The sequence below is a fragment of the Pteronotus mesoamericanus genome, unplaced genomic scaffold (genome assembly GCF_021234165.1).
Source record: "Pteronotus mesoamericanus isolate MK-2021 breed Mesoamerican mustached bat unplaced genomic scaffold, CSHL_Meso_final contig_347, whole genome shotgun sequence".
Classification (NCBI taxonomy): Eukaryota; Metazoa; Chordata; class Mammalia; order Chiroptera; family Mormoopidae; genus Pteronotus; species Pteronotus mesoamericanus.
This window is the reverse complement of record NW_026555137.1, coordinates 19,001,339-19,015,479: the sequence shown is the minus strand read 5'-3', so window position 1 is coordinate 19,015,479 and position 14,141 is coordinate 19,001,339. Positions and strand designations below refer to the sequence as shown.

Sequence of the window (14,141 nt, the reverse complement as noted above, 5' to 3'; positions counted from 1 at the left end):
AGGCTGACTCACCACCCCCCACCCCGCCCCCACCACACGCACACACTCACAGCCTGACACAGAAGATGTGGGTCCATTTCTGAGCACCGATAAGGTATAACACGGTCTCTTCTGGTTATGTACACCCAATAGCCAGTATCCAATCCAATGTTACAGGATTCACAAAAAGCAGGGAGAAACCACTCTGTCAAGAAATAAAGCAATCCAGAGACCAGATACAGAGACGGCCAGACTTGGCCCCGTCCGAGCAGAACTTTAGAGTAACTCTGATGCAAGTGTGGCGGCATCTCCGACACAGGCGGACAAACACGTGTGAATGGAAGGGATCTCAGCACAGAGGTCTGCCCGGAAGATAGTTCTCTGAGAGGGACGTTAAGATGATGAAGCAAACCTAAAGCTCCCACGAAGCCTGATGAGGTCCCATGTTAGGATGTCTGGAAGATATCTTGGTCATTGGAATGAAGTACCAGTTCTAGACACAGCTTCCTCACACAGAGCAGGGGCCAGATTTTCAGGAGGGGATCTCCCACCCCTGCAGGCAGCTGCCTTTGTATCAGAGTGAAAACTTATGGCTTTTTTGATCGCTTTAAGATTGAGCAGGGAGGGCTCCGACCCAGGGGCCACAAATAAACAGCTTGCACACCCGTAGCACTCGGTTTCTTGGCCTGGATATGGGAATCATCCATTTGGTAAAAATTCATCTGGCTGTACACTTACAGCATACATTTCATGATGGATTTTTATTTCAGTAAGAATGTATTTTTGAAAATGGCTCATTAAAATATTTCCAGTAAAATCTGTTTTCTTCTTATCTAATGGTTGCTTCTAAAGCAAGGTAAACATACACGGGTTTAGACAACTCAACAGTATAACCCGTTTTGCTGATTGGTTATTATCAGGGAATTATCTAGATTATATGAGTGGATCTGTGAATATTTCTTTTCAGAATAAGGAACTCAAATGCATAGAAAAGATCTAGTAGCAAATGTAAAAGAAACACAAGCAGCGAAAGTGTCTCGGAAATGAGGAACTGGAGAGCGATCCAGGGCCTGCGGCTTTCCTGGAACCTTACTTAGGAGGCCCATGGACAGAGCCCACATTTAGTCGGAAGCATAAAACGTGTATCCATTTCACAGCCCGGGCACACAGAACATCCTACCCCTCCTTCTCAGCAGCAGGTGCAGAATGGCAAACAACTTACACGACAGTGTTCCAAATCCAGACTAAGTGTACAAAGCTTGCGAACATCACCGGGGCTCTGAGAACCACGGGAATACACCGGGCTTCTATGAATGGACCGTTCGACAGTCCTCGCCCCAGCCTTCTACCATCCACAGCTGGCCCGGCGGGAAGTTACAGCACCTGTCTGCGGTGAGGAAGAAAAGCCAGACGCCAGCATCAGCCACTTCCCCCAAGACATCAAAGGAAGCTCCTGCTGCCGCAGCAGAGAGGGACGAAGCCCAGGCCTGCTGAGTCGCTCCCGTCCGACACGCCGCTCACTAGGGCCTGCCCAGGGTGGAAAGCACTGCGTAGCCAGGCTGGGGATGGCAGGAGCTCCCTTTTGCAATTGTTCTCAAAGGAGCAACTCCTGAAGCGGGGCCCCTTGGCCACCTTTCAACGTTTCTCTGCTGTCACCTCTCACCTGCGAGGGCAGCGCCCGCCCGGCTGACTCTGTTGGCACCCGCCGCCCAGCGCTGCACCCGGGCTCTCAGGTGGCTGCCACCGTGATGCAGCTTTTCAAACAATGCAGTCAGAGCCCAGTGAGTGTCTCACTGAGCCAGCCCGCGAGGCCGGAGTTAGGCCTCCCCGTCGCCCCTTCTGTCCCCAAAGGTGGAGACCCAGCCACCCCACGGAAACCCACGTGTTCTTTGAGGGTTGCTCTATAAACCCAAACTGTTATCTGTTATCTTCAAAGCTCTGAAATGCAACCAAGAAATCTACCATGTTTTAGTGTCCAACATAATTAATCAAAGATGCAGTTGATAGATTTTTGGTCAACATAGCAAAAGAAACCGAGAATAAAAGTGGTGGGATTAAAAGGAACCCTTTTATCCAGGTTTTTCCCTTTCTGCTGACTTAATACCAGGGAGTCCAGCTGTGGGCTTTGTCTCCTACAGACTGAAGCAGCGACTCAGATTGCGTTAATTCTCTAGATAAAACACAGGTTTGTTTAGCCTCCTAATTATTTTTAACCTCTCAACCCTCAGGTACAGAACAAACGATATTCTCAGATGTAGATAAATCGTAGACTCATTAAAATGTGCTGGTGGGGCCTCAGAATGTGATCTTGCCAAATCTCTTCACCAAAAGGTATGACCAGGCTGGACTAAGGGACCTGGTCAAGGACGCCCAGTTAACAGCAGAACCGGGACCAGAGTTCAGGTAGCCCGATGCCTGATGCCGTCCCCAGCCACCGGGGTAGACAGGTCCCTGGCCTGCTGCCCGCTCCCCCCAGACACGGAGCTGAGACCCTGGTGTCGGCCGCGCTGGAGCTCGTCACGGGCCCGGCCAGGGAAGGCCTTGTTCTCCGCCTGGGTGGCTGTCGGGTGGCCTCCAGGTCCCCAGGGTCGGAGGACTGAAAGCTTTCATTGTTCTGCTGGCTGTTGGCCAGAGGCCACTCTCAACTGTTACACGCCACCTGCAGTTCTCTGCCACACGGGCCGGACCCTGTCAGCTGTCTGGTCCAGGCTGGCAAGGGAGAGGGGAGACGGACAGAGGGTCTGCTGGCAGGATGGAGTCCACGCGACCCAGCACGGTCTCAGGTTAGGGCTGTCCCATCACGTGCCGCGCCCCCTGGGCTAGTGGCGGTTCCAGGCCCCGCCCACACGCATGAAGAGGGAATGTTCGCGGGCCATCAGAAGTGGGGTCGCTGGAGGCCCCACTGAAGTCTGTCCACTGCAACGCTGACCCAGGAACGTCCCTCCTGGGCATCCACCCAGCAGAGCTGAGTGCCAGTGTTCACCTGGGACGGCTACCCCCTGTCCCTCGCAGCCCTATAAAGTAGCTGTCACCTCTCCTGCCTCAGATTTAGCACCTTCACAGTTGCGTCTCACGAAAACTGTCGCCATTCGGACCCCCACTCGTGCCCTCCACCGGGCACGCCTCTGACCTTGAACATACTTCATTCTGAAACCGATCGATTGTTCCTCACCGCAGCTCTCCTGCGTCTCCCGTCCACGGCAGGTCCCGAGAGGTCTCCTTTTGCTTATTATTAAAGAGAATACCTTCCCTTTTAACATAGGAACCCCCGTAACTTCTAACATGGTCCCCAAGTCTCAAGTATTCACTTTGAGACAAAATAACATCATCCTCATGCGGTCTCTTTATCACTCAGCGTCTTGTTTCTCTATCCAGAAACAGCGACAATAATGTCTTCCCAGGGTCCCCACAAGGGAATTCTGCCAAGCATCCCAAGCAGCTGAAGTCACATGGAGATGCCTGGTGGTCCTGGTCCACATGCAGAGCTGAGGGAGGACCCGTGCTGGTGGCCAGACATGTGAGAAGTAACGTGCTATACAGAGAGCACCAGGTGTCACAGAAAGGAACGGGGTTAGCGGTTTTTCTTTATACGATGTTTTCCCCAAAGCAACACAGATGCCTCTACATAGACGATGAGGCTGCTCCAGCACTGGGACAAGAAATCCAAGTCACTGGAAGAAAACTATTATCACCTCCTGGCCCGTGATCAGGTACAAGGTGGCTGGGGAACCCTGGCGTCTCAAGCTTCCTCCCTCCCCTAAAGGAGCCACATCAACCAGAAAGCAGCAGAGCAATCCAGGACCCTGGGGATTGATTCCAGTGACTCTGGGTTGCTCTGGGGCCATTAGGGACCATCAGTTCCAAAGATGCATAGCCTTCTGTCTGTGCATGGACTTCCACGGGGTCAGGCCACAGGAAAGCTAGGGGTCAAGGAAAGAGGTGAGCCAGGGGTGTGGGGGAGAGGGCTCGGTGAGACCTGTGCTCCAACAACCCAGCCTCATCCTGCAGTTTAGCTCCGCCAGGTCTCTGAGTCTCAGACACTCCCACACACAGGGAAGAAACTGCAGAGCAGAACGCCAGGCCTTGGAAAGTGGCAGACACACGGAGCTGGATGTTGTGAGTTGTATTACTACATTAAGGCAGAGATGCCTCTTAGGGCCACTGCGCCTTTCTCCTCTGTGTCAGTTGGATGGTTCACGTAGTTCCCGAGCTGAACAGCCAAGAGAACAGCTTTAAAGGAGAGTGTCTATGGATGTGGGCATCTCCTCCTAAAGGAATGCGGGGGAAAAGCTCGGAACAGAATGTGCAGCAGTGCGGGGAAGAACAGGTAGAGCTGGGAGCAAACCCCCGCTCCGTTGAAATGCACCGCTATTTCTGCTAGGCCCCTTGTTAGAGGGAGAAAAACGCTGGGACTCAGGCTGGCTTGCTCAGAGCGGGGAAGAAACAGCACAGGCAGCAGAAACGGGAGGGAGATAGTTCTGGGCTAGCAGCTTAATCTCATCAATCCAGTCAAAGGGCTTTGTTGTCACATGATTTCATGAAAGAGAAAGAAGGGCTGACTGGCTAGGATACATCAAATGAACAAATTAGAACTCTGATTAAAGCAGCAGAGCTCAAGTTTTTAGAGGAAAAGGAAGGGAAAGAGACGCTCTCAGGGGCCCAACACTCTGTCCTGTTGCTAGCGAGCGGCCGGCGGTACCCTCCAATAAGCTGCCATGCAATAATGTGCACAATACAGCGTTTGGTGTGAGGCTGAGCAACACAGCCCGAGTTACTCGGTTAGGGCAGGGCCAACAAGAAACATGGAGTTGGCCCAGCATGTGTCTGCCTTGTCTCCCCACTATATAATTTTCTAGGAAATAGTAACTGTGCTACATACTCCGTATACGTTGTCTTAGACGTGAATATATTTACTGCCTCTTAGAAGCAGTGAACAACTTGCTGGCTGACTGGATGGATAGACGGATGGATGGATGGATGGATGGACGGATGGGTGGGTGGGTAAGCTGCTGGGTGGGCGAATCAATATGACGCATTCACAGTAGTTTTCACTGTTCACTTTGTCCCAATATTGACAAATGAACCTTTTCATGAGTAGTGTCTGAAATTTCATGCGCTGATTTTCTGAAGCCCCTGCCTGGTGCACCGGTTCCTCCTGCCACCTTCCAGCCACCGCAGTGAAGTCGCTGGATAGATTCAGGGAGAATCACAAGGTGCAGTGCAGCTCGCAAGGGGAACAAACACAACTATACACACACACACACACACACACACACACGCACAGAGCAAGGCCCAGTTCTCCTTGTGTGTTTACAATAAACTCCAATTAAATCAATTTTATTTACTTGTAACTTTGTAAACACACCCAATGCATAAAATCGGATAAACCTACAAAAGAATTGTAGGGTGAATATTTAATAAAACAAAATGCTGACTTAAAAGTAAAAGAGTTTGGATAAACTCTTGAAATCTGTTGTTCCAGGTCATAGCATTTAAATGGTCTTCAAACTATCTCAACAGCCAATCCGGCTCTTTTAAAATGCATAGAGGAGGGACCTCAAGTCCTTCCTAGGCGTCACATGCCAGCACTGTTTCATACCTACGATCATAAGTCTATTCCTTTTTTTAAGAAGAGAACATCTTAATATACATTTGCCGTAAAAAAGCAGGTTCACCTTGTAAATAGAAAAATAAGGAATCAAAGTCGACATTCAGTAAGATACACTGTTCTTCTGACCCTTTGGAATAAAACTTGGAGGACGTACTCAGATTTTTATAACTCTACACTGTTATGAAGCGGATGGTGAAGAAGTGTAAAAATAATTTCCTAACAGAGTCTTACCTCGTCAAGTAGATGAGACACTGCAGACTTACAAGGAGAAAATCTGAATGTCACAGAGAACATTTGTCAAACCAGACAACTGTTCTGAGAAGTCCTGGGTGTCCAAAATGACCTCCAGCCTCCTGCGCAGTAAATCACCCGAGAGGAGCGATTGCCTTCCCGCAATCCCAGTGCCATCATAAATCAAGGCCAACTCAAGCTGCAAGAGAAAAACATGTGCCCATGTCCCGGACAACTGTCCGAGGGCCTGTCACCATCATTAACCAGAAGTGACCAGGTTCCTAGATACTACAGTCCCTCTCTAGGCTCTGCAATGAGGCGATATAACTGGTCTATCATCCTACTGATCAAGGCTCACTCACCACTGAACTGATACAAAGACATCATGTTAAGAAAAAAACCCGCCTCCCCGCCTGACCCGGAGGAGTAGACACCTGGTCCCACGGGTTTCTGGGTGCCCCCCGGCGGCGAGGTTCTGGGTCATCTGCATCTCAGCAGCAGGAAGCCCTGTCCTATTTCCAACAGAAAATTCCTAGGTATGCTCGTCCTTGTCTTGGTCTGCGCGGGCCTGAGGAGAGCGGCTCGGAAAGCCTGCCCCAACAGGGGTACCCCATTGCCCCGGGAAGGAACTGGGCCCTGCTCCCTGTGCACAGGACAGCTGTGCCGCCGCCGCGCAGGCTCGGGCACTCGGAGGAGCTGCAGCAAGACGCTGGCCGGGAGCGAGACAGGACCTGCGGGGGCCCTGGAAGTGGTCCAGGCTCCCGTGGGCAGCTTCACAAACTGCCTTATTCTTCTATTTAGACCCACTTTCCCTGTTTCTCCACCCACATGGAAGCCAGAACAGCCACCAGCCAGCATCTCCTACACTCACAGACCACCCCAGGCTAGACCCTGCTCTCCAATTTGCGGAGGTGGGTCCGGGGCCCACCCTGAGCACACGGTGCAGGGGGTGAAGGGGCCTGGTGGGCTGGGAAGGCGATCCCAAAGCATGGCTCCCGTCATCTCATAAAGACAAGGCCTTCGCTTGTTTCCCTTCCGCCCCCTCCCCATCCCCCCAGTACTCTGCTCTTGCCTGTAGAACACCTTCTCAAGGCCCGCTGGCCAATTCCTCTTCTTCCCTGGGCCCTGTTCATTTTTCCACACCCCTTTTCAAGAGAGGATATCAAAACTAGACACAACACTGTCTAGGAGGCTGGCCGGCGTGCACACTGGCAGGGAGACCGCTGGTGGGGGCTTTAGGCAGAGTGCAGGGGAAGAGAGGGGACCGAGCAACACCTGGGCGTCCCAGCTTGTGACTGAGAATAGCAGCCAGAAGTGATCCATGCAGGATAACACTGGGAGACCCCGCAGAACCATGGATGCTGGAAGCGGGTGTGCGTGTGTGTGTGTGAATCGACTTTCATTATCACATTTAACAAGTGTTGATTGACTCAGGCGCCAGAGACATCGGGTGACTGGGGAGAGAATCACCCTGTGCCAAGTGTCCCACTGAAGGCTGCAGGCACAGTAGAGGGCCCTGTCACCTGCGAGTGTCAGCCACACACTCACACTAGCTGTGACAATACACATGAGAAGTGACCGCTCTACGGCAGCCCAGCAAGGACACTCACCAGACCTAACACGTGCAGGGCAGTGCCCGGGAGGATGCAGCACCTGCCCCGGGACCCGCATGAGGGACGTGACAGCCCCAGTGCTCCTCTGGGTGGCACGTCAGGTGACTAAGGCACAACCTACCGGCAGAGGCGGTTTCTGCTCACAGCTTCCTCTGTGACACCCGTGCCACCGTGCTGCACTCAAGCTGAATCACCATCCAGGAGTCGCGGACGCCACCGCTGTGCACACTCAGTTCGTCCGCCTGGGGCGTGAGCCCTGCCCGCCCCCACCCGAGGCTTATTCCTCTCCAGCGGCTGCGCTGGGCTCGGGGCCCTCAGAAAGCGCTCTCCCAGCAGCCCAGCCGGCCCCGATCCCCCGTACTGTCACTTCAAATGTCCTTTCTCTCCCGCTAGCCTGTGGGATTGGAGGACAAAGGCTGTGTTTTCCATCACCAACCTCCGGGTTCGGGCACCGAGAGTTTGCTAAATGAATAAATGAAAATAAAGGCACATGTACAGACGCCGGGCAAAAGGCTAGATACTATATATATATATACAATTTACTTCATTTACTCCTCACGACAGTCCTGCAACGGGCCGGCGTTGCCCCCCATTTCATAGATGACAGAGGCTGACCCGGGCCAGGTCTCGGGACCTCTGTACAAGGGGCGAAGCTCGGCTGCGAATGCGGCACCCCGTGGGTCCCTTTCCTCTGCTTCTCCGCACGGCGCTGAAGGCACTGAGGTCCTCCCTCCCTTCAGTCAGGGACGGAATTCCAATGAGGCTCCTTATCGACACTCAGTAAGACGCCTAACAGAGTCCAATGGCTCGGCTCACCCACGTGTGGATTCATTTGTTAGTGCAACCCACCCGTATTCTTCCAGCTGCCTCAAGAGAGGGCAGGCTCCCAGCACGAGGGTTTCAGACTCCCTGCTTTGTAGAGACCCAGGATAGGCTCCTGAAAACAATGAGACCGCTCCCTGCCTGGCCATTGTTCAGGACGGGAACACCAGGCTTCCTAAAGGTGAGAACGCGGACCAGCCGCCCTGCACGACCAGGCGCAAAGGCTTTCCAGCACCTGCGGGTCATCAGCGTGTACTGAGGAGCCCTGAGTTTCCTTTAAAAACTAACTGTTCTGCATTTCAATATGTGGCTGTCTCAGAAAACTATTTTTTACGTCATCAGCATGTATTTATATTCAGGAATAAAACTTACTCCCTGAGACAAGAGAAACTGTTAGGCTTTATGGTCATGCCACCCCGCCCACAGTCCCTCCAATTTTTTTGTTTTAAAATCTTTTCAATCTAGTATTTCATATGCCAGCCTCCATTCTAAAATAAACTTTTACAACCAAATTATAAACTGGGTCTCTGACAACTGGATCATTCTGAATTGCTGACCTGACCTTTACCTCTTGGGAGGAGCAGACAGAAGCTGCGCACCATGAAATCAAGTATGTTATGTGCTGCCGTTCCAGTTGCCACCGGTGAGGACACTTGGCGCCCCGCACTCAGCGCCGCGCTGTCGCAGGTGCACCGAGCGCTGGAAGAGGGTCTTTCTCCACAACCCGCTCCCACGCCCTCTGTGAATGCTTTCTAACATTTTAAACCTAGAGGATCTTGAATCCTGAGATCTCCTCTCACCAGGTGAGTTACTCAGAGCTCAGTCACCCGCATGCTCCCAGCCGAGGTTCAAGTCTCCAATGGCAGGTGGAGGTGACCGCCCAGCTAGAGAGGGGGTGGCGGTCACTTGAGACCTGCCCACCCTGCACTCTCCAAATGACTGAAAACTAAACACACCAGCATTTTTGAAGTCATTTTTATCTGAACATACAGCACTGCATTGTATCAGTACCACTAACGACAGTAATACCTCATTTTAAGCACTAAACATGACCTCCCAAAGCTGCTCCTAAAAGGTTTCTTTGCTAGAAAAATGTCTGCGAGCTCACTTCTTGAAAACACCCTTTAGGGAAACTTTTTGCAATGTAACAACACATGTCTCCTAAGCGGGCATGAGGCATCCATTTCCTAGATGCAGGCGTCTGTCGCGCTGGCTCTTGACCAAGGCACCCCTGGGCAGCACCCGCCTCCCCGTCTCCGCCTCCCCGTCTCCGCCTCCCCGTCTCCCGCCTGTGTTCCAGCACAGAGTCAATGCTCCAGAAAAGTTTGCTAAATGAATGTGTGAAAATAAAGGAGCGTTTACAGATTCTCCTTCATCCCACTTAGGAGGCTGTCTGCAGCATCTCCCAGATACGCCACTGCCATCGCCCCTGTGGCAAAATCCGCCAGTCCCCACGCTTCAGCTTCCGCCGGGCCGTCCACCACCGGGAGGCCTGCCCCCGATCTCTGCCCCCTGCCCTCCCTTCCACAGCCGCCACCTCCTTGGGGGCTGTACCAGAAGGCAGCCCAGTCCTTTCCCTTCCGCTCTGCTACAAGGTGGGAGGGGAAAGGAAGTCATTAAGAAAAACGAACCAAATTGTCCTGATTCTAAAGCACTTCCTCTCAAGTATCAATTTATGGTGAGTGGGTGTGGAAGAGACAGACAGGCCCTTTCAGAAACTCTTTATTCTAACGGGCAGGCCAGGAAACCCTAAGTGGCCCAGGAGGGAGAGAGGCCGGGATTCCACAGGGCGGGCCTGCCAGGCCCCCTGGGCCCCACAGGAAGAGGGCCGCCGGGAGCCCAAGCCGGGGGAGCCTCGGGAGGGGCCCTCACGCAGAGGCACGCGCCCAGGGGACTCTGGGCACAGGCTGGAAACATTTTTGGTTGTCACGGTGGGGGGACGCCAGGGGCCGGGGATGCCGCTCAGCACCCTGCCATGCCCAGGGCAGCCCCCCACAGCAAGGAACTATTCAGTACCAATCGCCAACAGTGCTGAGGCTGAACACCCATGGGCCCCACCAAAGCGCGCCATCCAGAATTCTGGTCTAGTCTGTGGTTCAGACCGTCAAGGGCGACACGTGCCGGGGAAGAGAAAGGACGGGGTGAAGCGCTTCGAAACAGAAGTCCGCTGACCACTGCCGGGGGCTGAGAGGCCCTCCCGCCTGCAGGCCCCACCCTCTCAGCGACAGGCACCTGGCCCTGACCAGGCCTGCTCCCTGCGCTCTGGGTGCGCCCGTGGCTGGGACCCTGAGGAACCGCCCAGAACGTGCCCAGGCGTTTGGTGCTCAGAGCACGTCAGCCATTGAGAAGAGGAACTCGACCCTTCCAACCAGCTTGTTAATAGTTTAACTCTCGGTAGAATGTTCCACACAGACCATCCCTCTCAGACCCAGAGGCTTTCAGACACATAGTCCCTGGTCCATAGTGCGACTTGCTAATCTCATGGACTGGGCTGAGAATACCGAGCAAAGAAATGTCTGCACTGTTCACAATGACCTTGTTTATCTTTACTGCCCAGCACAAGGTCTAAAAGGTAAATGGAGAGGGATGCATACTTGGTCATTCAAATAATTTCTGCTGCTACAAGGGCAACTCACTCATACCTGTCAAAGAGTCTAGAAACTGTCACCGGCAACTACTTTAGTGGGAACAGAGACAGGCCACACTGAAAGATGACTAGAAGGTGACATAATGCCCAGGAGGAAGCCTTACAGCGTCCCATGGATGGCTCTGGAGACCATGACAATAACAGGTATTTTGTAATCATCATTTCTCCCTGCTCCTTAGGTGTGAATGTTGACCAACACACAAAATAACTAACTGATACCAATATACAGAGAAGCATCTTCATTATTTTTCTCCTACTTGGGTAAAATGACAAAAAAGCTGGAGTACTGCTCTTAAAAAGTCTTTGGCTGTATTAATAAAACATTAGTTTCTCTAAATTTAAACTTAAAATCCAATTAATTCATCAAAATGTCAGTTGTCGTCGAAAGCATTTTAGTAAAAAGGGAATGCCTGGGAATAAAGAAGACTCCTCACAGGCACAGAGAGCAGAGCGAGGTGATTTTACCCCAGCGCAGCGACCCCCGCTGCCGCCTGCTGATGTTTGCTCCAGGGAAGCCTCAGCAGGGGGACCTGAAGAAGACCGCCGGTGGCACAAGGGACTTATTCCCAAAAGGCCTGTCCCTGTCTCGGTGACAGAATACGCATGCACCAAACACAGCCGTCGCCGCTGTATGCCCCCCAAGTCACCCACCTCGGTGAGCATCTCTGCGGAGCACAAGGGGCCAGCCACAAATGGACTCACAACGGTAAACCTTAAGTTCCTGGAGGCTGTAATTTATACCACCGTCTGCCGTCATTCAGAAAGCAGAGACCAGAAATGAGAGATAGGAAATTCCCAACAGAAATTTTAAAAGCAGAAGAATACTTTGAGTGTCCCATCCCCATCTCCAAGAGAAATGGCTTCCCGTGGGTTTCTGGGGCACTCCTGTCGTTTCGTGCTAGGGTTTTTCAGTTGACAAGGGACCTTGGGGCTTGCCTTCCTCCTGCAGTCCCAAACCACTGTGGCAGCTACCCCTCCAGCAGCAGAAGCAGGAGGCCCAGGTAACCTTTAAAGGTTTACACAGAGTTAAATGCAATCGCCACAGACCTCTCCCAACAAATAAGGGCATGAAAAGAAAACATTTGAAATCCTATGTTTCTTCCTGCAAATAACTTGAACGTCGCCAGCTAGCGGCTAGCATGCCATTGACCTTTGGCTTGCAATCCAGGGTTTTAGGAAAACAAACTAAAGGTAGACGTATTTTTAGAGCTGAATATGATTGATTTACAAAAGCTGGGTTTCTTTTCCCCCTAAGGACCAACAAAGTATGTTCCAATTCCAGGGGACAAAGGGTAAAAACAAATCTCGGAATCATTAAGCTGCTAGGCTTTTTTACAAATAGAACCAAGTGAGGCTCATTCCTTCCACTGACTGGCTCTAGGCAGCCTCCATTAGCCCATAAAACAAACAATCGGGACACAACCACCTATTTACGGTTTACAGCCACGGACATCTGGAGTTCCTTGTAGTCGGCTTCTCCCAGGGCGAGCGAAGGAAGTGGCCCCGTGAGCCGGGATCACACAGGTAACGCCTGGACAACTGACCGTGGCACTGCCAAAACCATCACCTGGGGCTCGCTGGCCGAGGAAAGTTTCAGCTGCTCCACCTGGCCCCAGCCACTCACCACCTCCCAAATCTAGAAAGCTCCCAACAGAAGCTCAGCACGGAGGGCAGATGAAGACCTGGGGCAAAGGGAGTGACTGAGCTAAAAGGCAGGCCCAAGAATTGCCCTCCACCAGCAGGGCCTGGAGGACCCAGGGAAGAGTTAAAATCCAGGCCAGCTACATCTGCAGCCTCGCTGAGCCTGACTCCCCAGTGACACTTCCAGCTCTGCAGGGAAGCCTACAGTGCAGGACACACTGTTTCCAATGTCTCCCGGACTGTGACAGAGCAGGGGGCAAGGCTGGAGAGGCGAGGGAAACTTGGGGCCGGGCAGTCGTGGGGGGAAGGGCGGCCGCACGCGTCGCTGCGTGCGCTCCGGGGGCTGGGGGGACCACCGAAGGGGAGGCGCACCGGCGTCGGGGGAAGTGATGTGAGGGGTCTTACTTTTGTAGCTCGCCGCCCAGGGCTGGTAGCCATAGTAGCCAGTGATGCGCAGGATCCGCTCCTCGATGGACGTGAGCCCCGCGGGCCCGCTGGTGAGGTCCTCCACTGAGCGCGACCATTTCAGGTCCTCCTTGATCGCCTCGTCCACCACCAAGTACTTGAGCTGCCGGAGCTGGGGGCTGATGTCGGACAGTCTCCGGGGGCTGACGTCCGGTGACCTCCTCATGCCACTGAGGCCCGGCAGGTGGGCCGGGAGGAAGAGAGGGGGGATTTCGGTGAGAAGCGACCTGAAGAAGAGCAAGGGCGCGGCTCGGCCTCCTGGGGCAGGTACCACCGCAGGGCCAGCGCTTCCCTCCCGCCGCTCGCCGCCCACCCAGCTCGCGGCAGCCTCGGCGTCGGGTGCCGTCTCTGGTGTCCAGCCCCGGGCGCCTCGGGGCAAGGCAGGTTGGGGCGAGTGGTCAGGGACAGGATGTCTTGAACTTCCCTAGAAGCCCCTCCGCGCGCCTTCCCTTCCCGAGCCCCAGACCTCCCGGCGTCCCGGCTGCGAAGGGCCACCCGCCCGCGCACCCGCACCAGGCGCTACTCACAGGGCGATGCTTTTGCCCCGGGGCGCGCCGCCGGGAAACTCTCGGATCCCCATAGGCAGCGGCAGAGTGCAGCCGGGAGCGCCCAGACTTGAGGCAGAGGGGCCGCCGGCCCGACCTGCCGACAGCCGCGGACCCGGGAGAGGAGGGCGCGCTGCCCGCCGAGGGTCCGCGCCGCCCCGCGCCGCCTGTGCGCGCCCGCGCCGCCGTCCCCAGCGCCTCCCCTCCGCGGCGCGCGGCGTGGGCGCGGCTCAGCCCGGCTCCGGCCCGTCCCGGCGCCCTGCAGCCAGGCGGCGGCAGGGCCGTGCGGCCGCCGCGCCCCTCACCTTCGCCGCCGCCCCAGCACGCCGCGGGCGCGGGAGCCGCGGACCAGGAGAGCGCTGGCAGCTGCGTGCGCTCTCGAGGCACCTGGGCGGGCCGTGTGCGCCGGCCGGGCGCTCAAGAGCCAGGCGGGGGCGCTGCTGCCCGTGCGCTCGGCTCCGGCTCCGGAGCGGCACCAGGCGCCCGCGCTCCTCCTACCCTGGGCCAAGACTTGTCAGGTCCTACTGCTCCCGGTTCAGCAGTTCAGTTCCCTTGCGACTTCTCCATCTGCCTCTCTCTCCTCATTC

The 14,141-nt window shown here is 54.4% G+C and overlaps 1 protein-coding gene across 1 annotated transcript in view; it reads right to left on the bottom strand.

Moving 5' to 3' along the window:
- SLC35F3 (solute carrier family 35 member F3) overlaps positions 1-13,589 on the bottom strand; it is a 272,142-nt gene extending 258,553 nt beyond the window's left edge. The window contains exons 1-2 of the mRNA XM_054576487.1: positions 13,537-13,589; positions 12,950-13,179 (exon numbers count right to left, since the gene is read on the bottom strand). Of these exons, the coding sequence (XP_054432462.1) occupies positions 12,950-13,179; positions 13,537-13,589 (283 nt within the window). The remainder of the gene's footprint in view (positions 1-12,949; positions 13,180-13,536) is intronic.
- Positions 13,590-14,141: the final 552 nt, after the last annotated feature.